The 25,429-nt window shown below is 36.1% G+C and overlaps 1 protein-coding gene across 2 annotated transcripts in view; it reads left to right on the top strand.

Annotated features, from left to right (window-relative positions):
* The window catches only part of PPP3CA (protein phosphatase 3 catalytic subunit alpha), a 303,925-nt gene that overhangs the window by 260,552 nt on the left and 17,944 nt on the right, over positions 1-25,429 (top strand). For both annotated transcript variants that reach the window (XM_007172913.3, XM_007172914.3), the window contains exons 9-10: positions 10,642-10,767; positions 13,201-13,275. In XM_007172913.3, the coding sequence (XP_007172975.1) occupies positions 10,642-10,767; positions 13,201-13,275 (201 nt within the window). The remainder of the gene's footprint in view (positions 1-10,641; positions 10,768-13,200; positions 13,276-25,429) is intronic.

Genomic DNA, 25,429 nt, shown 5'->3' with positions numbered 1-25,429 from the left:
GGTTTTCAGAGAAATCACCTCTCTGAGATAAATGGATAAAATTAACTGCAGAGAGGTTTCAGTAGAATGTCCCCTTTACGCTGCCTTTTATAACCAGGATTCTTCAATATGTGGAATTCATCTGTGGTTGTGCTTTCCTGTACCTATAACAATAATAGTAACTAATATTTATTGAGCATTTACCATTGCCAGACAGTGCTCTACATTTCCAGCCCATGAATAAATGCATTTAATCTTTCAAGCACTCTATGAACTACATTATAATCTTGATTTCATTGATGAAAAACCGGGACACAAGAGGAGTTACATACTTTCCCCAAGGTTCAAGCAAGCTGGTCAGGGAATGGCACTGAGATAGAAACTCAGCAGTCTGACTCCAGGGCCCACGGGTTAACCTCCTTCTGTGCTCTTGTGCATCAGCTTTGTTATGTGAAAGCTTTCAGGGCAGCGTTTGCACTGATCCCCTATTCAACTCAGGGGTTCATTGTGTTTAGGTGACTATTTTTCAATAAGAAAGGAAAAGCTTTTGAAATGAAGAGTCATTTGTTATCACTTTAAAATTACATGAGTGTTATACATCCAAATACATACATTATTAAAAGATTAGAGGATCTTTTGTACTAGTCTGAAATAAATGTCTCCCTTGAAAAGATATCCCCCAAAGCGCTTACGCTTTTGCTTTTGTTTATTCAGCTCTGCTGTGAAAGTGTCATTGCTGGAGGCCTCTTTCTAAATAGATTCGTTTTAGTCCAGTAATCACCTTGCTTACATTTCAACATTTAATTAATGAGACAGAAGGTGAAATAGAAAATAGAAAACGTGTGGAGATTGAATATTTAGGGATTACTTTCCCTATATATTTTAATTGAATTAAGCTACGTATAATCTATGTATCTTTACTCTAACAAATGGCCTTGATTTCTTAACCATCACCACTACACGATTGTAAATTTCAGCAGTTAAGTAATTGTGGAGCTTCAACAAAGTAAGTGCTCTATGGCAGTGGGTGCGATAATCCTCGCTTTTCACAAAGCTCTGCCCGTAAAATCAGATCGCAGTGTTCTGTGAGCCCTTCCTTGGGGATGAAGACAGGACCTCTAGCAACCTGAGTCCTCCATCCAGATTCCTTGTCAGCGCTCTTCTGCTGCCCCTTGGACGGGACCTTTAAGGCTTACATCTTGTGTTACCTCCCATTTTCTGACAGATGGTTAGAAGATTCTTACCCTCGACTGAAACCAACTTCTCTAGAAATCTAATTGTCAATAAGGCATTTAACAGGAGGGAAAGCAAGAAATATATATTTATTTGTGTGTGTGTGTATGTATATATGTATGTGTGTATAGATATATATACACACATAACATATATAAAACGTTAAAGACTTGAATCAGTGGATTATCACTTGCTATTCATTATCTAGAGGTTCTAGACCTGCAAGACACTCAGTGATATTACTTCCACGAAAAAAAGTAGATATCAAGTGTATAGGCTTAATATTAACTCGGTGCCAAGGATATCTTGGAGATAGCAACCTAGAACCATTGCAAGCTACAGCTTAAGGCTTGATGCCGAGTACAAGGTGAAAGCGCATACAGACCCAGAAACAGATACAGATATAGGCACTAGTTTTCAAAGTACCTCCCACCGAGGTACACTTACCCTTGTTATGCATTTGGAGCTGGTAAGTATCAGCTGTGTTGAATGAGAGCAAGGTATGGGCACAATGTTTCCTATGTCCATGCCATCTCCCCCAGTAGTTTAAAGCTTCAGGTAAATCTTTCTCATTTAGTCTAGGGTTGATTAAGCCTTATTTTAGCATTATAATAGCATAGATTAGAACTTAAAGGAACGTACCAGCTCAAACTGATAAGGAACTCAAAACTGCTGATGACTCCTTCTTGTTGACTTAGCAAAAAATATTTAATGGTAGAAATTCAAATTCTCTATGTGAAATTGTAATGTTAGAAATGATTCACAGTGTTTGACTGGACTTGAGCTAATCCCAAGGATCAATTTTTGGCCCAAATTCTCTGGATCCTAGTATGTCGATGTGACACATGAGGTGGGAATTGTAAAATGGCAAAACTATTAAAAATAGATAGCCATTCTTTCCTCAAGGAATTTGAAACTGAGTCATGATACTTTACATTTTTCAGGTGCCAAAATTTTATCTGATTGTATATATTATAAATATTAATCCCATATATTATTTTATTTGATCTTCATATTTTGAAGATGACCTAATTATTCCTATTTTACAAGTTTGAAAGGTACGACTCAAATAAGGAGAAATGTTTGCCAAAGTTCACATAGTTACTATGTGACAGAGACAATATTATTTCCACTCACATCTATTTTAGAATCTTACAATTTTAAAACAGAGTTTAGCCTCTGAAGTGACATATTACCTTTTTCCCAAATTCTTTCAAGCACCCTTCAGACTTCTGTTCATATGTGGTTAGTTACATTTTTAGTGTCCTGACAAGTTATATGTTTTATGTTTTTAAATTTTTCTTTATTTTCTCTTTTTTTGCCTGCCTGCCTTCTTTCTTTCCTTCCTCTCTTTCTCCATCTTGTCTTTCTTTTCTCTATTTCCTTTCATTAGATCTTTTCTTCAGCCAACACTGTTGAGCATCAACCGTGTGCCAGGTATGGTACAAAGCACAATAAAAGAAAAAAAAAAGAGAGATCTATGCCTTCTTCATTCCTTCTATCATCTGCCTTCCACTTACTTTACTCAAAATTCTGTATTTGAATAATACCTGATTCAGAATTTACTAATGCAGTATTAAGAAGGGAAACACATAACACACACTCATGCATACATACACACACACACACACACACACACACACAGATATAACCATAAGATTGGCTCAGATAATAGATACATCTAGTACAGTCACCTTCCTTCATGTAAGATAATATCATCCACATTTATGTAGGAGACTTGTGACAAAGTTAAAGAAGGTGTTATAGGTGCCATGAAAGAGGCATGTACAAGGTAAGAGGAGGAACAAGGGTTAGTTGTGGGCGTAAAAGGATTATATACAGAAACACGTGAAACACACACACGTGTATTTCAATAAGTACGAAATCATTAGCTCATACCTTCAAGAAAATTATATATAACTACTGTTTGTATCCAGTAATACTAAAATATTTCAGGTTGGTTGAAATTCAGTCATTATGTAGAAGTTACTGAGCATGTGCCTATGAAATACACTCTGATAAGTATTGAATTGAGCAATTTAAACATTAAACTTCTCAAGAAACACATACTGAAAAATATCATTATGACAGAATTACCTAAAAATTACCAATAAATTGAAGACTTGAACTCCATCTTCGTAAATGCCTTGAACACTTACTTTGAGCCTAACCTTATGAGCCATAGAGTAAAAGGGAGTTACAAGTGTAGCCCTTGCTCACCAAATACAGTAACCCTCATGAATTGGTAAATTTCCTTTGGCCTAGGTCCCTTTACCTAGGTCACTAATAATAAAAAAAGGAATCTTCTTAAATCAGAATCCATCAGGCAAGTATAGGACATTGAGAAGAAAAAAAAAGGAAACAGGAGTGAGAAGTCAAATTTCTAAATGGAAGGAATCGTAGAGATTGTGTTTATAGATGCTATAACATGTACTACAATAACCATATATGTGAATGTACATATATATCTTCTCAAGTTTTTAAACGAAAATTCTACCCTTCCCTAAGTAATCTTTATGGGAACTTACAGATTTTTAAAAACCTGTAGCATCTCTCCCAGAGAGAAGACCCTTTCATGCAGCATACCAACCAACATAATCTTAAAATTCTGCCAAAGGACATTATGAGTATATAGTTCTACCTCAAGAATTTTATCCATCAAACTATCATGTCTCCTTCTGTGATGGTAGGGTAGGACTTTGCCAAAAGAACACACTGATGCTACGTTTTCTACTAGGGTATCTGAGGGTGGAAGAATTGAAAGGAAAAAACATCCTGGACCTCTTATACTTTTTTTTTTTTTTTTTGCGCTTTTTCTGGATGGCTTCCAGGGATTCTGAAATGCCTTCATTTGCTTTCCTCTCATCTTTGTTTCTTTTCTGTCCCTCTGTCCCATCTTTTGTAGTGGGGAGTGGATGGTCAATTGGAGTTGAGATAAAAAACGTTAGCAGAAGGGTGAAAAGAGTAAAATTTATCATTTCCCTTCTTTTGAGCTCTTCTCTCCTCTATCTTAGAACAGCCCTAGTAGTGTTGAGAATGCCTGAGGTATGTCGGGAACATCACAGTTACTAATCTGAAGGCTTTCAGAAAAGGAGCTCTGTGTTCCTCTTAAAATTGACTTGGGGGCTTCCCTGGTGGCGCAATGGTTGAGAATCTGCCTGCCAATGCAGGGGACACGGGTTCGAGCCCTGGTCTGGGAGGATCCCACATGCCGCGGAGCGACTGGGCCCGTGAGCCACAACTACTGAGCCTGCGCGTCTGGAGCCTGTGCCCCGCAACGGGAGGGGCCGCAATAGTGAGAGGCCCGCACACCGCGATGAAGAGTGGCCCCCGCTTGCCGAAACTAGAGAAAGCCCTCGCACAGAAACGAAAACCCAACACAGCCAAAAATAAATAAATTAAATTAATTAATTTTTTTTTAAAAATTGACTTGGAATGTGTTAAACCCATTGACTAGTTCGGTGAGCTAGTCAATGCATCTTGCTAGCAATATTTTGATAACTTCTGTTAAACTGGAAGCTCTCTTTGACCTCTCTATTTTTGTCATTTACTGCCCTGTCATCAGCTTCCCTGGTGATGGCAATTGCAAAGAAGATGCTGCGAAATGTTACCAAGTTTTTGTGAACTACTGGTTTTTGTGTCTCATCAAAATTTTAAATTTTAAAGTAGGAGAGACCCCTTTAATTTACAGATTTGGATATGGCCTAGCAATTTAGTGCATGGTTTGATAGACGGAGGATTGAATGAAGATCTAGATTCTATTCCTCGGGCTTCACTATATTCAGAGGGCCTTGTGGTATCATTAGAAATGATAGCGGTCCAGTGCCCCTTCCCTATTCCCTAGTAGGAGCTGTCTCTTTATCACTGATTTTTATATCTTTTACATAAGCATGATGGGACCAACTAATTGCATAACTTTGCAACCATAGTTTTGACATCAGAGAAAGAACTGGCAGTCAGGTCTCCAGATTCATGGGGATTAATCTTCTTTCTATTATACCAGATTTCTTCTGGCTGTTCTTCACCCCTGCATGTGCAACAAAAGAGCATTTGTTTCTGTGCTGTCTGGTCTGCTCTGAACAACGGTTAATAACCTAAGGCCCGTATATGTGTCATAATCCCTCTCCAGGCCTCTGATACAATTGGTAAAGGACATGAGGTCATGTGTAATTGCCTGTGGAATAGAGGAGTTCCTTGATGGTAGACTTTGTTCTTTTTTCCTCTCTATTTCTCAGACAGGGTCTCAGGAGGTGGTCTCGAGTGATTCTTGAAGTACAACCATTTGTATTATTTATATGCACTGGAGGTAAACATCTTTCCAGTACTTCAGAGGAGAGCACCGTGTTAGGGCTCAGCTGAGTTCTGTAACTCCAGCGGCAGTCAGAGGAGGGTGGCAGGGGTGGAGTGTGAAATGTTAACTGTGAATTTCATGACGGAATATTTGGGACTGTTCTGGTTTAATGTTTTTCATGTATTTTTGCAACTTATATATTTATTATGCAAAAAATCAAAATTCATACGTTATTAATGTAAGATTATTCGAGAAGTATATTTGCATAAGTATTTTATGTGGCTGAAGAAAAAAGAATATATATTCTTGCACTTGCATTTTTAAATGAAAGTTATTTATTTATTTATTTATTTATTTTAACATCTTTATTGGCGTATAATTGCTTTACAATGGTGTGTTAGTTTCTGCTTTATAGCAAAGTGAATCAGCTATACACATACACACATGTGTCCCCATATCTCTTCCCTCTTGCGTCTCCCTCCCTCTCACCCTCCCTATCCCACCCCCTGAGGCAGTCACAGAGCACCGAGCTGATCTCCCTGTGCTATGCGGCTGCTTCCCACTAGCTATCTATTTTACGTTTGGTAGTGTATATATGTCCATGCCACTCTCTCACTTTGTCCCAGCTTACCCTTCCCCCTCCCCGTATGCTCAGGTCCATTCTCTAGTAGGTCTGTGTCTTTATTCCCGTCTTGCCCCTAGGTTCTTCATGACCTTTTTTTTTTTTTTAGATTCCATATACATGTGTTAACATACGGTATTTGTTTTTCTCTTTCTGACTTACTTCACTCTGTATGACAGACTCTAGGTCCATCCATCTCACTACAAATAACCCAATTTCGTTTCTTTTTATGGCTGAGTAATACTCCATTGTATATATGTGCCACATCTTCTTCATCCATTCATCTGTCGACGGACACTTAGGTTGCTTCCACGTCCTGGCTATTGTAAATAGAGCTGCAGTGAACATTTTGATACATGACTCTTTTTGAATTATGGTTTTCTCAGCGTATATGCCCAGTAGTGGGATTGCTGGGTCGTATGGTAGTTCTATCTGTAGTTTTTTAAGGGACCTCCATACTGTTCTCCATAGTGGCTGTATCAATTTACATTCCCACCAACAGTGCAAGAGGGTTCCCTTTTCTCCACACCCTCTCCAGCATTTATTGTTTGTAGATTTTTTGATGATGGCCATTCTGACCAGTGTGAGATGATATCTCATTGTACTTTTGATTTGCATTTCTCTAATGATTAATGATGTTGAGCATTCTTTCATGTGTTTGTTGGCAATCTGTCTTTCTTCTTTGGAGAAATGTCTATTTAAGTCTTCTGCCCATTTTTGGACTGGGTTGTTTGTTTTTTTGATATTGAGCTGCATGAGCTGCTTGTAAATTTTGGAGATGAATCCTTTGTCAGTTGCTTCATTTGCAAATATTTTCTCCCATTCTGAGGGTTGTCTTTTGGTCTTGTTTATGGTTTCCTTTGCTGTGCAAAAGCTTTTAAGTTTCATTAGGTCCCATTTGTTTATTTTTGTTTTTATAGAAAAATAGGAAAGAAGTTCTATTAATAACCTCTTAGAATTACTGAGAATATTCATCAGTCTTTGTGTTAATGATGAGATCTTTGCTCCAGAAGTTTGTGAACATCATTTGGATCTGGAAGAGGTCGTATAAGTTATCTGGATAAACCCATGTAGTGAGGTGAGGTAATTTAGACATAGAGACATGAAGTGACCTTGTGTCTTGTAATTCATGACAGAATACATCTCTCGGTCTCCACCTTCCAGTCCAGTGCTCCTTTTTTAAAAAAAAGAATAAATGTGGAAGGAGAAAGGTGAGAATATTGTGGAATATTGGAAAGTTGAGGCACTTCAGATTCAAACCCAAACTGAGGTTTGCTGCTTCTCATGTGTGACCTTGGGCAAATAACCTCTCTGCTTATTTTGAAAATGCAAGTTAAGAATCACTTTTGAGAGAGATTGCAAAGATTTGTGATTATAAAAGACCAAATATAGTGCCTGGTATAGAGCAGATGCTTAGAAAACGTAGCTGCTGTTAAATGGTATTATTTCTGCTGTTAATAAGCAAAAATAAAATCTGTAAACAGCATCTGCTTTATCAGTAGGCAGGCAGATAAACTGTGTTGAGCCAATGTCGAATGAATAAATGCTTTGTCTCACCAGCTACAAAACAGAACTTCTGCTTTCTCTATTGTGAATAAACCTTATCCACGCTTGTGAATGCGCATCCTATTTCACTTTTCTCAAACATGTATTTTGGCAAAAAGCGAAAACCTCTTTAATTATGAATACCATATTCAAAGTTAAATTAGTATAACAGTTGGGACTAGAATTCATACATTTATAATTTAGGAGAGAGAGAGGGAATCGTGGAAAGGGAATGGATTTGGTGTCAGTAGAAGCTGAGTTTGAATAGGAGTGAGATCTTCCAGTTAGTTCCTGGTTGCATGATTCTGAGAAAGTCACTTCATTTCTTGACCTCAAATCCTTAGTTTATAACATGAGGGCAGTCACATCTGTTTCTCAGATTTGTAGTAAGGATTAAGTGACATATTGTGGAAAGTCTCTCTCTTTCATCTGGGGTACTGTCAGTTATAACACTTATTTTCCTTCTTCCTGCTGTACCAATCTAACACTAATAAAAAGTGGGGGAGTGGACTTAGAGGAGAAATTACTCTTCAAAAAGATGACTTAGAACCTTAAGAGATCCTTTTGAAGATGGGAGGATCCATTTCTGCTAATAATATGCAGTATTCAAAAATGGTAAAGACCTTTTCCATGAAGCCGGTGCTCAGGGAGCCGTTAGCAAAAGCGGGAAGTACTTCACCTTTCCCATCTGGCAGATCTGAAGTATTGATATTGTAATTTGGCATGATTTTTTCATTTTGCATGTTTCTAATACTATGTGAATGTATCCTTAGGCCAAGTGACATATCGCATAAATGATAGGATAATGCAAAGAAGAACAGGTTTACAGAAGTGTATGCAGGATTCAGTATTCCATGGGAAGAAGACAGTAACTCCCTCCATATCAGTGTGGATTGCATTATCTGCAATTCTTGTCCCCAAACCATCTGTGATTCTGTTCCCTGGAACTGGGTTGGTCAGCCTGAAATATGATTCAAAGGAAAAAAACCTCACTGTTCTCAAGTATGATTTTTGTTAACTTCAAGCTGCTGAAAACATCCGCTTATTATTCAGCTGCAATATGATGTATGTAGTATGCAAATCACAGAAAACTATACATCCTTCCCCTGCTCTGCACTGATCAACCCCACCAAGATTATATTAGTTCTGAGACACACTTTAACAGTGGCATTGCTGATGTGGCATGCATCCAGAATAGGATAAGCAAGATGGGGGAAAGGCTCTAGAAGCTGTCTCATATGAGAAAGAGTCAAAGGGATTAGGAAGAATGTTCTTGAAAAAGATTATAGGGGAAATATCAAGATGTACCCTTAGCTTCTGAGCATCTATGCTAAGAAGGTGGTATAGGAAACATAAAGATAGGAAGCCTGCTGTATGGTACTTGTCCTTACAGCCGTAGGGAGACGTTGGATATATACATATATACATAGAATAGCTGTGATCAAAATTGAATAATAAATGCAAATAGAGCTGTAAGTCAAGGGCTTTTGGAATTCAGAGGAGAGACATCCACCAGAGGAAATCAGAAAAGATTTCACAGAGGGGATAGTGTTTGGGCTGGGCACCGAAGGATGGGTGGAATTTGGAAATTCTGAGGTTTCTGAGAAAACATTCCAGGTGGAAGGAAAATGCAGAGTTATGAAAGCAATGTTATGTTAAAGATATCGATAAGTAGTTGAGTAAGATATTAGTGCAGACGTTCATGCAAAGCTCAAACCCAGTAAACTCCCAGGAACTTTTCAAAAAAAATAGATTTTTAAGGGCTATCTTTATGCATAGCAATCACATGCTGTAACATCTTCCACATATAAAAGTCAGTCTAAAAATTAAAAAGCCATGAGATGATTAATTTTTCTATATTTTAAACCCCCAAACAAAACCAAGAAAAACTCATTTGACAGCATCTAGGATCTGTTCAATAGTTTCTGCTAATATAATGCTAATCATGCTTTGATAGGATAATAACAGTAAAATCTTGCCAAAGCTCAGCAAGGTACAGTATGAGAGTATTGTTCTTAATATTTAAAGGACTGTCATTTAGAAACAGAAGTATACTTGATCTGTATTTTTCCAGAAGGCAGAACTAGGATCAGTAAGTAGTAAAGAAGGTTTAAATTCACCCTGAGAATTTCCTACAACTTAAAATTGTCTATCCGTAGAGGAGATGACCCTATTAAAACAGGTAGCTTTTGCTTCATTGAAAGTATTCACGGACACCTGCTCACCCTGCGTCCCGATTGCTATACATGAGGTTCTGAACCTGGTTAGAAGTGAGACTAGCTATGCTCTTAACATCTCTGCAACCATAACATCCCATGTGAGTGTGTATCCAACCTACAGATACCAGGCAAAGCGGAGTGAAGCAGGCAGATTGATTTTCCTATTTTTGTGGACGGTGCATCCTTTTCAGAAGTCAAGGGTGGAGTCAGACATCAGCATATTATTTAAGGCAGGATTCAGTCCAAACATTTTACTTTATTAAGTCAAGAGTGCAGTTTAATTTAAACTATTTTGTACAACTATTGTGAGTTGTACTGGAAAAAAGTGTGCTTTAAAACCAATAGATATAAATCCTGTTCAAATATTTGAGGATATTATTAAATTATATCATACTAAATTAGCTATGCCACTTTTATTAGTGTCACCAGGTATTAAATAAGACTAAAATGTTCTTGGCTGCAAAAGGAGCTTGATCCAATTCCTGATGTTTGATTAACTATCTTATATAAATATTTGGCAAACTATAATGCCATCTCATGTATAGTATTCATACATTGTGCAGTTAGATATTACCCTGAATGAAGTTTAAATCCATAACTAGATAAACATTCATGACCAATGAAGCTGTTTGCCTTGATGTTTTGGAACTTAAGTCAAATATATAGTTGAACTTTCTTGATCAACTCAAGCCATGTGTAGAAGCAGAAATATGCACTTGTGAATCTAATGTCCTTCTTTTTGTTGTTTTCAGCTGCAGTATTGAAGTATGAGAACAATGTCATGAATATCAGGCAATTCAACTGTTCTCCTCATCCATACTGGCTTCCAAATTTCATGGATGTTTTCACTTGGTCCCTGCCATTTGTTGGGGAAAAAGGTGTGTTGTGGAATCCTGAGATGTTCTTAATAAAATGGTATGGGAAGGAAGGAGAGGTAATGTGGCCTTTTTTACCATGAAACAGTCAGAAAGAGAAACACTTTAGCCTAACCAGTAAAACTCACAAGCTTCACCATAGGAGCAGTGATTTGAAAGTGTGTCACTGTACATGCTATTAACGACATGCAATGAGTGGAATTAAGGGGAAATAAAAGAAATGAAGAATATTAGGATAATTTATATAACCTCATTAGAATAATCCAACCCTTTAAAAAATAACAGATTCATAGTTTTGATTGGCTTCAAGCTATAATGGCTACCTTCTTTTCTTACCCCTTTGCATTATAATTCAAAAGTACAATTTTATTTTATAGACTACTGGTCAAATTAAAAGCTTGAGATAACCATGCTTTCCTCACATTTCTGATGTTAATAATAATCATTGTATGAAAGTGATTAATGGCTACAATATTTTGAAACACAACATGTACAATAACAAAAAAATAGTTCATTTTAAATATGGTGGCCATTAGTATAAGGTGAGACAAATTTACATTTAAAAAGTTGTTTATTAGCATGCCCCAGGTTTACAGAAGAATTGGCCTTATCCTTCTTTTCCTTCCTTCTCCCTTTATTTGGTTTTTATATTTTGACCTAAACTTCAGCAAAAATTTTGAGGAAAGGCCTGCACCCACTGAACTTGAGATTTCAGTTCAGGAGGTTTAATGGTGATATCTGGATCATTCCTCATGCAACATCTTGAGCATCACAGAGAAGGTGAATGTGCATTGTAATAAGCATAAGAGCTTGCACGTGTTTCAGAAAAATGATGTCTTATGGGGGGATTTTAGAGAAAAGCTGTACATTGTTCTGAAATATTTGTTTGTTTATATTAATACTTATGTGTAATATATTAATATGTGTAGCATTTATTTTCCTACAGTCAATGTATTTTTTTCTTTAAATATTCTAAAAACAATTAAACCCGAGAATCTATGAATTGTCAGCAAAGAAGTCTTCCCTTTCAACACCAAAATAAGTCAAAAGTAAATTTTAATAGTTTCTGATAAATGTCCCCAGTACTATACTCCATGTCACCACTTCCTTGCACCCATCAGATCACAGCATGGACACAGAAGCACTGAGAATCCTGACAACTACCCTTGAACACCTTCATTTTGGTTGTTTCCATTAATTATTCAGATTTTGAACATCTGTTATAAAAGAATGTATTAATATATTCGTGTACATAATTTACGTTTTTTTTCTTTTTTTTTTTAACTTTATATTTAATACTGGAGTATAGCCAATTAACAATGTTGTGATAGTTCAGATACACAACGAAGGGACTCAGCCATACATATGCATGTATCCATTCTCCCCCAAACTCCCCTCCCATCCAGGCTGCCACATAACATTGAGCAGAGTTTGCTGTGCTATACAGTAGGTCCTTGTTGGTTATCCATTTTAAATATAGCAGTGTGTACATAATTTACTTTTGATAATTAAACTGAAGCTCTGAGTTAATGTTGGCTCCAATGAAGTTTTACTCTTTATCATATATCTTCAATGCTAGAAGAACACTGATTTAAAAAAGTAACTCTTGAAGAAATAGTGGACAGGCTTCTTTTCACATTCATGATAGAACCCAACCTAATTTTTTAAAACTTTCAATGCAAATAACATGTAACTTAGTGTAAAGTGTTGCAGTACTAATTGTCTGTGTATAATGCTTTTATACAGCCCTCTTATAATCTATTTACTCAAGTAAATTTCTTATTAAACTTACCTGAGCTTCATTTGTAAAACCTTTTTGAAAATGAAATTTAATGTTGTGTATGTGTATATATATATATATATATCTCAACACATTAATTTTTTAAAATCAATATTCTCACAACTACTTCAGATATATTAGTTCATCAATCATCAGTTTTTCTTAAACACAAAACCACATTTCTATCACTATGCTGGGTTCTCTGGGGGACTAAAAAAATTAAAAAGAGATCTAGCATTCACTCGGTCCCTGTGAACATAAAGTTTGTAATCTGGTCTAAATCTAGCAGCATCATTGTACAAATAAATAAAAATTCAAAAGTAACCATTTTCTCCTTCATAGATTATAGTATATTCATATCCACATTTTTCTTTTGTCCACTGTCTATTGACCTATAGCTGGTAAATGTTACCGTTAGATATTGCAGGCATGAGCTAATAATTTTAAAAATATAAAATCTGCATAGAAACACAAAGCCTGTTATCTTTTATGGTCTGAATTTTATAGAAACTACTTGCGGGAAATTCCATCTTGAATACAGGTAAGAATGTTATTGCTAAGCCTGCTCAGTAACAGTGCCAGAGTAATAATTAAGGTTATAGTAGAAAATATAGACTTTTTTTTCCTTTCTTTCTTTCTTTCCTTTTTCTCTTTAGTGACTGAGATGCTGGTAAATGTCCTCAACATCTGCTCAGATGATGAACTAGGGTCAGAAGAAGATGGATTTGATGGTAAGAGCCTTGAGCCTTTGTGCTAATGCTGTTTGCCAAGTAGTTACTTGGCGTCTCATAGGTAACCCTAAGAATAAATTTCTAAGATTTAGATGTGTAAATCATAACATACTGTTGAGAATGAAAGATATTATTATATTTTCTAGTTGCTTTGAAGAAATGTAAGAAAAAACTTGAGAGAATTTTCCCCTTACCCTGAAAACATAGTTGAATCCATGAACTACTTTAATAAACATCTTTCAGTAGCTCACATTGCTAAGTGAGTTTTTTGGCTCTTTTAGTGAGGTTGTTTCTGTCAATTATTCAAATTTTGATGTCTATGATAAAAGAAGATACTTACACATTGGTATATTGGTATTTATGTCAACCCCAATGTTTTTTCATGTCTATAATAATTAATGAATAAGCTATGAGGTTTTTTTATTGTTGTTTTTTAAGATACTATTTGGTATTCAGTTACCCTTGAAGAATACACTTTCTATAAAAGACAAAAGATTCATGAGGTGAATGAAGATAGCAAAAATTACTCTGGCTCTTACAAAAGGACCCCAAAATGAATGGAAACTTGCAAAAAAATGTAGTTGGAGGAGGAAAGTGCAAAGTTCACTTCCATAAACATTTACTAAGCACCTACTCTGCACAGGGCACTCGGGATTCCAAAATGCATTGAAGACCTAAGAAGAAGTTGCAGTCTGGTTATAGAGACGGATGTGTAAACATATGATATCAATAAAATAAGACAAATTGTCAAGTAAAAGGGGAAGGTGGCATTGGAAACTAGATATTGTGGCAAGTTTAAATTGATAAAATTTTTACCTTTAAAAACTGCACTTGGGTAAAATGAAGCAAGAAGGTGGCCCTTTCCAAAAGTTACTATCTGAACAGCATGATTTAATATTTACTTGGGCTTAATACAGGTCACATCTATGAATGCAGAATACCTAACTCTGTAGGCAAAAGTAAAATAAAAGTGTCCGTACACTCGTATAAATAGAGAGTATATACTTAGGTAAATTTAAAGTGTACAATTATTCCTACCAATCTCATGGTTTAAGTAAGAACTTACTTCAGTAAATATATTGATATATTTTAAAATATTCAGAAGCTCAGTGGATATTCTGTGCCTTATCCAGATTCTAGATGTTTCATATGTTATAGCCACAGTTTGCCATCATTAACTTTTCCAGGGATAGTGATATCACTTAAGAGATATTAATCTTCCTAGTGGAAGATTAGGAAGAGGCTTTTTTTTCCTCAAGGAAGAATACTAACCTGGTGGAATCTAAATCTTAAAAGTCAACAGACATTTTGCAGTAGATGCCTTTCACTGTGTTCCTGTTATTCCTCAAAAGAAAGATTAATTAGCATTAATGCAGTGATGCGTCTCTGTTAACAAATCTCTGTTTTAGTCAGGTTTATTGACCAATAATTATAGTATCGACAACGTATTAAATACACAACATTTGGTATATTCAATAGAATAAATAAACCTGCATATGATTGTAATTGTATGTTAACCCACTCATTCAGCAAATGTATATTGAGTACCTACTATGTGCTTCCAGGTCCTATAGCCAAAAGTGTCTGCACATTTCAACAGTGCAAGTAGTATTACCAAGACCACCTCAGTGTTTACTTGACTTATAGTGAGTTCTCTTTATCCACCCATTCAGTCACTCACATGAAAGGATATATTTTGGAACTTCCTCTGCTTTAAAATTATTAGTTCCAATCAATGTGCTGTGCTCATCAGCAGTTGCTTTTAAGCCTGTTTATTCCAATGATAGGAGTGCATGTCCTTTTCAAGGCACTTGGAAGAATTTTTTCTTTCTAAGCAGACCAGTGAAATCTTACTACCATGCTTAAATCTTAGGTTAGTCCTGCAGAGAAACAGCAGGACTAAAATATGGGATTTTTCAGTTCAAATCTCACAAATCTACCCTCTAAGGAAAAAAAAAGAAAAGAGAAGTAAAAGTTTTAATTAAAAAATATGTTTAACTTAGAATATTATACATTTCAGAGTAAATCATCAGAAATGTTCTTTAGTGCTTTATTTTAACAGGACACAAAAATTATGGATTTCCTCAAAGGTACTCAAAGAACAACTTATAAATCTTCCCAGAACTCTTTAACTCTTTTTGGAACAATAGTTTATTGAGAACATATATTTAAGGTTTTTTTTCTTTTTTGTGTGACATTATTTTCAACCTTAGGATAAAGGTTCCAGTTCTCCCACCCTGTTCCTCCTTCAGGCAGCCTGCAGAGTCTGTCTCTCTCTGGGGGCTGGCCCTCTGCTCTGCCTATCAGGCTCCTGGGCTTGTGGTTGGCTCCAAAGGTGAAAGCAGTAATCAGAAGACATCAAAGGACTTAATTAAAGCACTTCCTGCTCCTTCTAAAGGGGAACCATCTCTTGATGAGTTCTTATCAAACCCTTCTCAGTATTTTGCTTAGTATCCAAAATCAGCTGCAAAATCCAAGGTAGTCATGGTGTCTTTACAGACCATGCCTATCTGTGTATCTTATCAAGATGACTTCTTCGTGTTTATAAAGTCTATTGCAGACAGGAATTCTCCTCCTGTCCTTGAGGAGTATAGGTGGGATTAATTTTGCTTCTTTTCTTTTATGTTCTGTCAGCTCCCCTTTACCACTTAACGGTGACGATGGCAGCAGCTAACACTTATGTGTTAGGCATCATTCTAAGTCGTTTATATGTATTAACTCTTTGCTAATTGTACCTTTTGACCAACAAAAATTTGTAATTATTAACTATCATATACTTGAAGGAAATTTGCTAGGTGATTTATACTATCTCTAATCCTCAAAACAACTTTTTGATATAGGTGCTATGATTATCCCAGTTTTACATATGAAGCCAGCCAGACTCAGGGCAGTGAGGTTAAAACCTAAGGTCACAGAGTTAGTGAAGTAATGGAGCCTGGATTCAAACCAATGTCTGCCTGGTTCTCAGGCTCTTGAACTTTCCACAATCTGTGATTACAGTGCTTGCAATTTTTTTTTTTTTTTAAACAGCATGATGCTTTTATTTTTTAACAGAACAACACTGATAGCTAAACTTATACTTTAGTTCGTTCTGTTAAATATCCATAAAATTAAAAAAAAAAAAGATTTTTACATTATTATTAGGCCATGAAAGTCAAAGCAAATACAATAGTTTCGTTCTACTCTGTTAACCTAAATTTACTCCAAGAAGTTATGTGTTTGATAATGTGAAAATTTTTATTGTATCTGAGCAGACAAAGAGTTTCCTGGCTCGCCTAGGCTTCTGCTGGGTAGAAATCACGTCATGAATCTCTCCTCCTTAGCTTCTGCCTTACAAATAAAGGAATTTGATAGCCTATCTAGAAAAAAAGATCACTGTTTTATATTGGTCCATGGTTCCTTTATGTTGAAAATAAAATACCAAACTTCTTTTATCTTGTAAAGTTTTGAAGCAGTTTAATGCCAAGTGAATGTCTTTTGAGGATCTAGTTTATATGTATTGGGGTCTTTGATTCCTGTTTCCACTTCTGATTTTGGATGATAAAATGATAGTCTGGTTTCAATTTGGGTTTGTTATTCACCAGAACATTTCAAAGAAGGAAGAAATCCAAGTAGATGTATCTCATTTGGTAGTTGATTCTCATTAAGGAAGAAGACTCATTTCAGACCAAAGATTAGTAAGTGATCCCAAAGTATTGGCGGGGGGTTGGGGGGAGCTGACAGAAATCAAGCAATCTGCATCACAGAACTTTCTTTACTGTTCATTATTACAATAAGGAAGTCTGGGATAGCAGTAAGCATTAGAAACCTAATGACAGTTTCATGAGTTAGAAATATTTATTTGGAACTTTCTTTTAGTTCTAAAATCTTAGACTCTGAGATCACTTTATATATCTATCTGTATCTATCCATCTATCTATATATATATACAAGTTATATTTGAAACTATGATATGTGGTAAGTCTGGCTAACGGGAAAGAATTGTGGAGGTAAAACTGAAATCCTGTAGAATAAGAAAGGAAAGAAAAAAATAATAAAACTAATACATTTTAAGCCAAATATAGTTTCAGGCTGCCCTGGAAAGACTTAATATTAAATTAGAATTTATGTCTCTGTTTTCATCTAAGGAGCAAACCACATGGTGGAACTCTTATCCTTTATCCACATTTTTGCCTTATCCTAATGTTAACCACAGGCAAGTCACTGAATATGGGATCAGAGCAGTTTTTTGCATGCCTCTACGAAACCATCTAAATTGTATACAAGAAAATTATCTCCCATCATCTGCTTTGAATTATTAGATAATTCTTCAGATCTAATATCACGGGTTCCAGAGTGTCCCCCACTGCTTTCTGTTTAGCTTTAAAAAATCGTACAGAACTTTTTAAAGTACATAGTTGGGAATTAGTAGGACTAGCGTGGCATCTTATGGGTCCTTGAGGAATACCACTATATAGGGTTCGGGTATATCATTTTCTACCGAAACTGTATTTACTTGCCATGATGAATGTTTGAGATGAATTTCATCTTAAAAATTCCCCTCTGCTTTGTGCATCTGGCAGCACATACGCTAAGAGCCATTAGCTTAGAGCTCTTCCTGTGGCTGTAATTATTGTCATTTCTGAGCAACTCATTTCAGCATCTCATATTTCACGTTCCCAATGTGAAAAAAAATTGTGTGTCTGATAATAATTGGCAGTTTGGGAGAAAAAATATGACATGTTAATATAAAAACTACAAAGAAATGTTTAGACATACAAAAAAAGAGCCCTGAGTAGCACAGTGGCGACATGATTCTTGTTCTATCAACTTTGAAGCATAACCTGCCATTGGTGAGCAGAGGAGTAACATCATAAAAGCAGTATCTGAGAAGAAGCAAATACTTTTCCCAAGAAAATGCTTGGAGAAAGAACAAAGGATTCGTTGGGGTATCATTTAGGAACTTTTAACTATTTCAAAATTGAGGTGACTAGATCGGAACAATGATAGTGTTAATAATAAAAGGAAAAGGGAGCTAGTCCAAAGAGCTGGTCAAGGGGCTTACAACTATGGTATCCGTGGGGCAAAGGGAACAAAAGTGGATTTGGATGGTTCAAACCTCGGTACCTAGGAGGATGAGGACACTTCCGGAAAAACTTCATCCGTTTCAGGGAGAAAGGAGTTCAGTGACAGACATGAGTTTGAGTAAAAGTGACACACATGACTCTGGAAATGCCCAGGCAGGATTTGGAAATGGAACCCTGAAGACTGGGGACAAAATCGGGTCTGGCGACAGAGGCTTTGAATTAAAAGTCACAGCCGAATCTACTAAGAGTCAAACAGGCCTCCAAAGTTACTGATGTGGAAGGAAATATCAGAAAATTGAGGACCGATCTGTAAAATTATCCCTTCTTTATGAAGCTGGAGAAAAAAGACAAACACGTGAAAGAGAAAGGAGTGATGAGGGAGAGAGTGTAAGAACCAGGATTGTGGAGCAGTTCAGGCAGCAGCTATTTTAAAATATTTGCACCAAATGCAGAAAAATGACTGTGAGATATAAGTCTGACCAGAAAACCAGAAAGTGAAATATTAGGGCATAACTTTGTCAGATAACAGATTATTGAAAAGAGGCAAATAGCAAACTTTGTTTTCATTTTTATAATAGCTAAAAAAGAAAATTGAAATCATTTTTTAGAAGGCACAAAACTAAAATAAAATTCAGAGTACCCTAATTTTTTTTTTTAATTTTATTTATTTATTTTTATCTGTGTTGGGTCTTCGTTTCTGTGCGAGGGCTTTCTCTAGTTGCGGCGAGTGGGGGCCACTCTTCATCGCGGTGCGCGGGCCTCTCACTATCACGGCCTCTCTTGTTGCGGAGCACAGGCTCCAGACGCGCAGGCTCAGTAGTTGTGGCTCACAGGCCCAGTTGCTCCACGGCATGTGGGATCTTCCCAGACCAGGGCTCGAACCCGTGTCCCCTTCATTGGCAGGCAGATTCTCAACCACTGCGCCACCAGGGAAGCCCCCAGAGTACCCTAATTTTGATACCATGTTATATTTCTATCTTATATTTTTATTTCCATGTAAAAATATTTATTCATGAAATATCTTTTTCTGTGTATTCAGTGGCAAACAAACACATGGTCTCTGCCTTCACTAAGCTGAGAGTCTAGTGCAAGAAGAAACCAATTTTAAATATGCTGGTCTCACAGAGGATTTAGAGGCTTGCAGGAAAGGGTGTGAATTGGGATAAAATATTTCATAACTGAAGGAGGAAACATAAAGGGCATCTTTCTCGTTCTCTTCTACTTCTGACAAGGAAAAGAAAAGCACTTTATGTATTTTACTGCTTTCAGAAGTACGGCCGTGGGAGAAATCCATATAATTTTTCCAGAAAATTATATGCAAAGATGGGTATCAGTTCACCAGTGTTAAGTTCTCTTATCTTTTAAAAATAACTGAGTTTGCAGGATGTAACTGGAGAAAGGAAAGGATGACATCTATAAAAAGAAAGATTAGTCAATATTTTGTAAAAGGCTTTGTAGTTGCCTGTCAGGCTTTTGTTAATTACCTTCCAGTTTATTGTTGAGTATTTTCAATTACTTAATATTTCAGTGTGTAATTTAGAGGCTAAATCATTTTCGTCACTATAAACGTATCCTTGGTACTCTGTACCCTTTATAGTACAGGTAACTGCTTTTTTTCATCAGGGTTATGCTATTAAAAGGAAACAAACAGTTACATCCAGTATATCATTAAAACTGAAACATGTCTAAAAAAATACACAAGACATTTACTAGGTACTAGGGTATGAACTCCCATCATATATATGGCTGTTGATATTTTGGGGCCGAGACTATCAAACAAGGTACCTGCTTAGCCGTCAAATTGTAGTCAGTATCATCAAGTCTGACTTGTATGTGATTACAATAATTAAAATCTTTTTAAGTCGCCAATTTAAATGATACAGTAACATAGACATTAAAAGTACTGCTTTCTCTTCTTATTGTACTACATGATTTTGCACAAATGAGTTATATTAGCTGGCATAATTTTCACATTGCACAGAAGTGCAGACTTTGCAGAACGAACTAAATGTTAAAAAAGCAGTCATCTCCCTATTAGAGCTAATTGGTTGGATAATGTCCACCATTGGCTAAAATGCTTGCAGTAAAATAATATTCTAGAAGTTTATACTGTATTCCATAGACACCTGTACTATACACATATACACAATATTCACAGTGTTAAAAATCATTGTGTTTTTGTAGCATTTGAGCTTTCCTTCAACTTATGGTGACATTGGCCAACTTATATTAAACATTAGCTATTGCATATCTAAGCATACACTTGGATTAAATGTATTTATAAAATTTATTTGAGAAGGAAGTCCATGTTGTATAATAAGAAGGGAAATAAGCATGGGCTTTATAAACCTTAATGTATTCTTTATTTGAAAGGTATTAAAGTAGAGAGCGCTCTTTTTTCAACAAAGGCAAAGATTTTGTGTATATGTATGTCTCTATATTTTAGAAAAACTTCACTTCTCACACACAAGGTTGAGGTAATTGGCACATGAAAGAAGTGTTCTTCACAGAGAGAAGTACAGGGGGTGATGTCAGCTTGCTGAAAATTGATACCATAAGAAAATAAGATCCAGTTTTCATGTGTTTTTGGCAGAGCTTACGTGATTCTCTTTGTACTAAAGCATTTTATGGGTCCCACTTCTTAATCTGAAGGTTGTACTTATATGAGAATAATTAATAATTGATTGAACAACAGCAGACAGTCATTGTTGTAAGTCTGAAGTTTGTAAAACAGTCTCTTTATAGTTGTTTGATCTCAGATGGCAGGTTTAAAGGCCATATGAAAATGTTTAATGAATGCTCAGAAAATCTAAAGTTTAAAAATATTTTTCTATCTTCGCTCTCCTAAAAGTCCCTTTTATTCCTTCATCTTTACTCCTAGCTTACGAGAAGCTATGAAACTTTCTTCCAGTTTTTCTTAGAATTTTAAAGAAACAGATATCTTGATTTTCTTCGGTCAGCCCATCTTTGTGAAGCGGTCTATTTTTTTGTCTCAAAGCAAAGCCAGCAGCATCCTGGATTCTCCCCTTCTCCCCTAGTGAACTGGCCACCAACTGGGGCCCAGCCTTTAGCCTGGTTGGCACAAAACACGACTGGGGCCCCAACTTAGGCAGCTTGATATTAATGAAGATCACACAATCAACTTTTTAATTTACAGTGAGAAATGTAACTGTTAGAAGAACTGGAATATTCACTTCTGCACAAGCATTTCCTTCTTCTTAATAGAAAGAGCAAACATTTTTGAGTATTGTGTACCAATGATCTATGCTAAGTGCTTTAGCAGATAGCACGGTATCTGGCACTTGTGTTTGTTGAATGTTGAGAATGAATGAACGAATTAACTTAGGTTAATTAGGTTAACCTAATTAGGTTAACCTTCCTTAGGTTCCCACCTGGGAAGTAGATCACCAGCCTGCTACTGTAATGAATCCTGGTTTGGGTTCCCCACTTCCCAGCTGATGACCTTAGGTTGACAACTTACCAAGCAAAATAATGCAGATAAAGCACTTAGAACCTTCCTCATTTTTTAGATGAGGAGGGTGAGACTTACAGAAGTTTAGTAATGTATCCAAGGTAGCACAGCCTGTAAATAGGGGAGCTGAGACTCAATAGGTCTTTTACTCCAGAGCACGAGTTCTTCACCACTGTGCTATTCTGCCTCTCACATGCCAGTTTATTCATTTGTCTTAAAAGACGTCGATGAGCCAGGTATTTATGATCTGAAGTCTTGCTGTAAGGCCAGAATACTTAAAGGCCATTGGCCCCTGGACAGTACTTCCCTAGACATGTCAAATGTTTGCCTCGGCTTCTCTTCTTTCTTATGCCTCTGTAGCTGACCAGTACAGTTTTTGACTGGCATATCCCTTTCCTCTGATAAGATAATAATATATTTCAGTGATGTTAAAGTCTCACGACCTGGGAACCATTCTGTCTGTTTCAGTTGCCTCTGCAGGCCTGTGCACTGATCATTGGCCAGAACATAATGCTCATTTCCCTATTTACCTTTTTGGGCAAAATCTTCACTACATCCCCCCTGTACTGACAAAACACCCTGCCTAGTTCTTGAATAGCATCAGAAGATCTTCGAGTGGCTTTATTTCAGATCAGCTCAGTACATGCCAGCACCTTGACCATCCTCTGCTGTCAGACGACTGGAGCAGTATTACATCTTTCAGCCTGCTTTTTTGTCGTGCTGTCAAATGGTACTCAATTAGCTTTCTATCTAGGGTATAACACATGGGACAATCAAACATGATATTTTACTATATTGGTTTATTTTTTCCTTCAATTTCTGTAATTTCAGAGATAACATTTAAATATCATTCTACTATTTGATAAATTTATAAATCCATAAGGGTCCAGAATTAAATTCTAGTCTAAATGCTTTCTTCCAGCATTTAGCATGTATGCACAATTAGGTCCTTAATAAATACCTTTTTCAACTGTTAAATCCTCATCTATATCCAAAATAATCCTGACAGATTAAACATCCAGGCATTATGATTGTTTCTCCTATAGACAATACATCTACATTATTAGCTTGACCTTTGTCATTTCATTTCATTTTGCTTTTATTTTCATTGCCAGTTTATAAAATTGATGCATTTCTATTATGATAAAGAGTTCAATCCAAATGGGATTTCACATGCTATTAGTTTCTACTTTGGTAAATATAAATAAACTGAAATGTCCTCTGTAAGGCATAGGCTGAATATATGATAGTTTCTTGAAACATAGGCTGAATATATAATAGTTTCTTGAAAAATCAACGAAGCCTCCTAATCTACCTTAAAGTCTTTAATTTTTACCCAAGTTATAATTATGCTCATAGCCAATTTCTGCGAGGCTACCAAGGAATCATTGAACAGATGGAACGCAATGTCTCAGAGAACAAAAGTCCATGGAATCAAATTAACACTTGGAAACGAAAGTATCTTTTAACTACATATTTAAGATAACCAAATAATGACAGTTATTTGACATTTGGGAGTAGTCTGTACATTTTTAAGACTTCCTATCCGAAGAATCCAGTTATGTTTTATGACAAGAGAAGGTGGAAGAAACTGTCTAGGCTATACTGGCCTTTTTGAAAATCCACTACACGGAAGAGTCTTTTTATTTAAAAAATATGTATATTTTCAAGGATCTGTCGCTTTCAAAATGACATATAAGACAGAATAGCCTTATGCCAAATATCACACCATGGTAGATGCTATTACATGCTGAGATTTTAGTTGGGCTAAAAAAGCATATGGAAGAAATTCAGAATATGTGGTTTGGAGTGATTTGGAATGAGTAGCCATTATGTCCCAGTTTTATCACCTATGGATATGTAATATGCTATTGTTAGAATTAAAATTAGAAAGGTATTCCAAATATTTTAGGTTGTAATCCTCAAAAAGATGAGATCTTTAAAATTTGTTACCCTAAAGGTGTTTTTCTCTGCCTAATAGAGTAACCTACATAAGCATACATATAGCTATCATGTGCGGGGCAGCACCTCCAGTCTCTTTGGACTAGATTTAACCACCACTGACCCTAAATGGATCAGCAACGCAGCATTCTCATGTCATGGCTGGTCAAGGAGATCTTCCAGCAACTGTCACCTCTAGAAAGTGAGTCATCTAATTCTTGATAGAGCAGCTGTCTTCATGCCAGAATATTTGGACCATTGGGGTTACCCAAAGAAGTTTCAAGAGGAGTAAGGGAATCCATTTTCACATCCTCAGTTCCCCTATGTCCTAAAAATGATCAGCCTGGGAACTCATCTGAGCTGCAAGGCTCACTGCAGCCTCTCCTTTCCCACCTCTTCTTTCTCAGTTGCTTTTCTCTCATTTTAACAAAAAGGCATGATTCTCCCTAAACACAGTCACTATGAACACTGCCTGGAGTAGTAAACAAAGAGACGCTGGAAAAACTCAGTGCCTAGGAAGTCTCCTTAATCAGGGCAGTGTAACCGCCCTCCCATCCTTATCATTAAGGGATGCATTCCAATCAAATTATATTTCTATGTTTTTTAAATATTCATAAAAATGTATCATATATTTGTGCTACTTAGCTCAGTTATGTACTACTAATAATTGTGATATTGATTACAAAGGAATTTTTAAGGCTTAGGGCCTTATTGTCTCAGGAAATTTTAACAAACACATTTCATTTAAATTTCTAAATGTATTTTTGGCAGCAAAGTATAATGTGGTGATAAAAATATTTTAAAGTATAAATATATAATTCACTAAAGTAAAATCAGGAAAATTGAAATGGAAATGCAATTTCAAAGAAAAAGGACTAATGTAAGATTTCTAAATATCAATGAATGTCTTGTTCATGGATTTTTTTCTTTAAATGGATGATGGTAGGATGAAATTGCTATGATATTTATATGCCATTGATTTTTTAAAGAAGTAGTTTAGTCATTTCATTTTAAAATGGCAATGTTTACAACATTATATTCCTTACAATTATTTAAACTTGGAGGTGAGAATAGTATTCTTTGGAGGATATTCTTTTGTAGATGCATGAGTAAAAAATGTAAAGGCCACAGTTTTAAAGCCAGTCCATCAGAATGAACACAATTTCTCAGTGCTTATGGTGCTGTCCCTAAATCCCAGGACTCAAGGGCTTGGTGGTGTAGAAAAATATAGTGAAGCACTTGTCAAGTTCACCACAGCCAAGGGCAAAACTGGGTAGATGTTTAAGTAATTTCTGTATAGCCTTGCTTGGCTGAGGTATAGATGCTCAAGATCTGTTATTGGTAAACTAGGTCAGAGAAAGAAAAGACAAGAAAATAAGGTTTGGGGATTATAGTACATGTTTTGGCCTCATAGCCTTAATGGGGGTCAATTTGGGACATGTGTTCTCCCAAATAAGACAGTCTGTATACTTATAATTTCACCATCTTTGTAAAGAGCCATAAAGACCAATTATGCAAGGTTTTTAGAGGCATCTGAAGACATATTCTGTCTTTGCATTATATCATATTTCAAAGTGCTGATTTTGGAAGGAAACCAAACTAATTTTTGTCTTTAATATAACACAACAAAAGATATTTCTTATCTCAGCACCTTATGCTTTGTTCCATCAATAAC

The sequence above is a fragment of the Balaenoptera acutorostrata genome, chromosome 5 (genome assembly GCF_949987535.1).
Source record: "Balaenoptera acutorostrata chromosome 5, mBalAcu1.1, whole genome shotgun sequence".
Taxonomy (NCBI): Eukaryota; Metazoa; Chordata; class Mammalia; order Artiodactyla; family Balaenopteridae; genus Balaenoptera; species Balaenoptera acutorostrata.
Note: the sequence above shows the minus strand (reverse complement) of the source record. Positions and strands in the feature narration are given on the sequence as shown.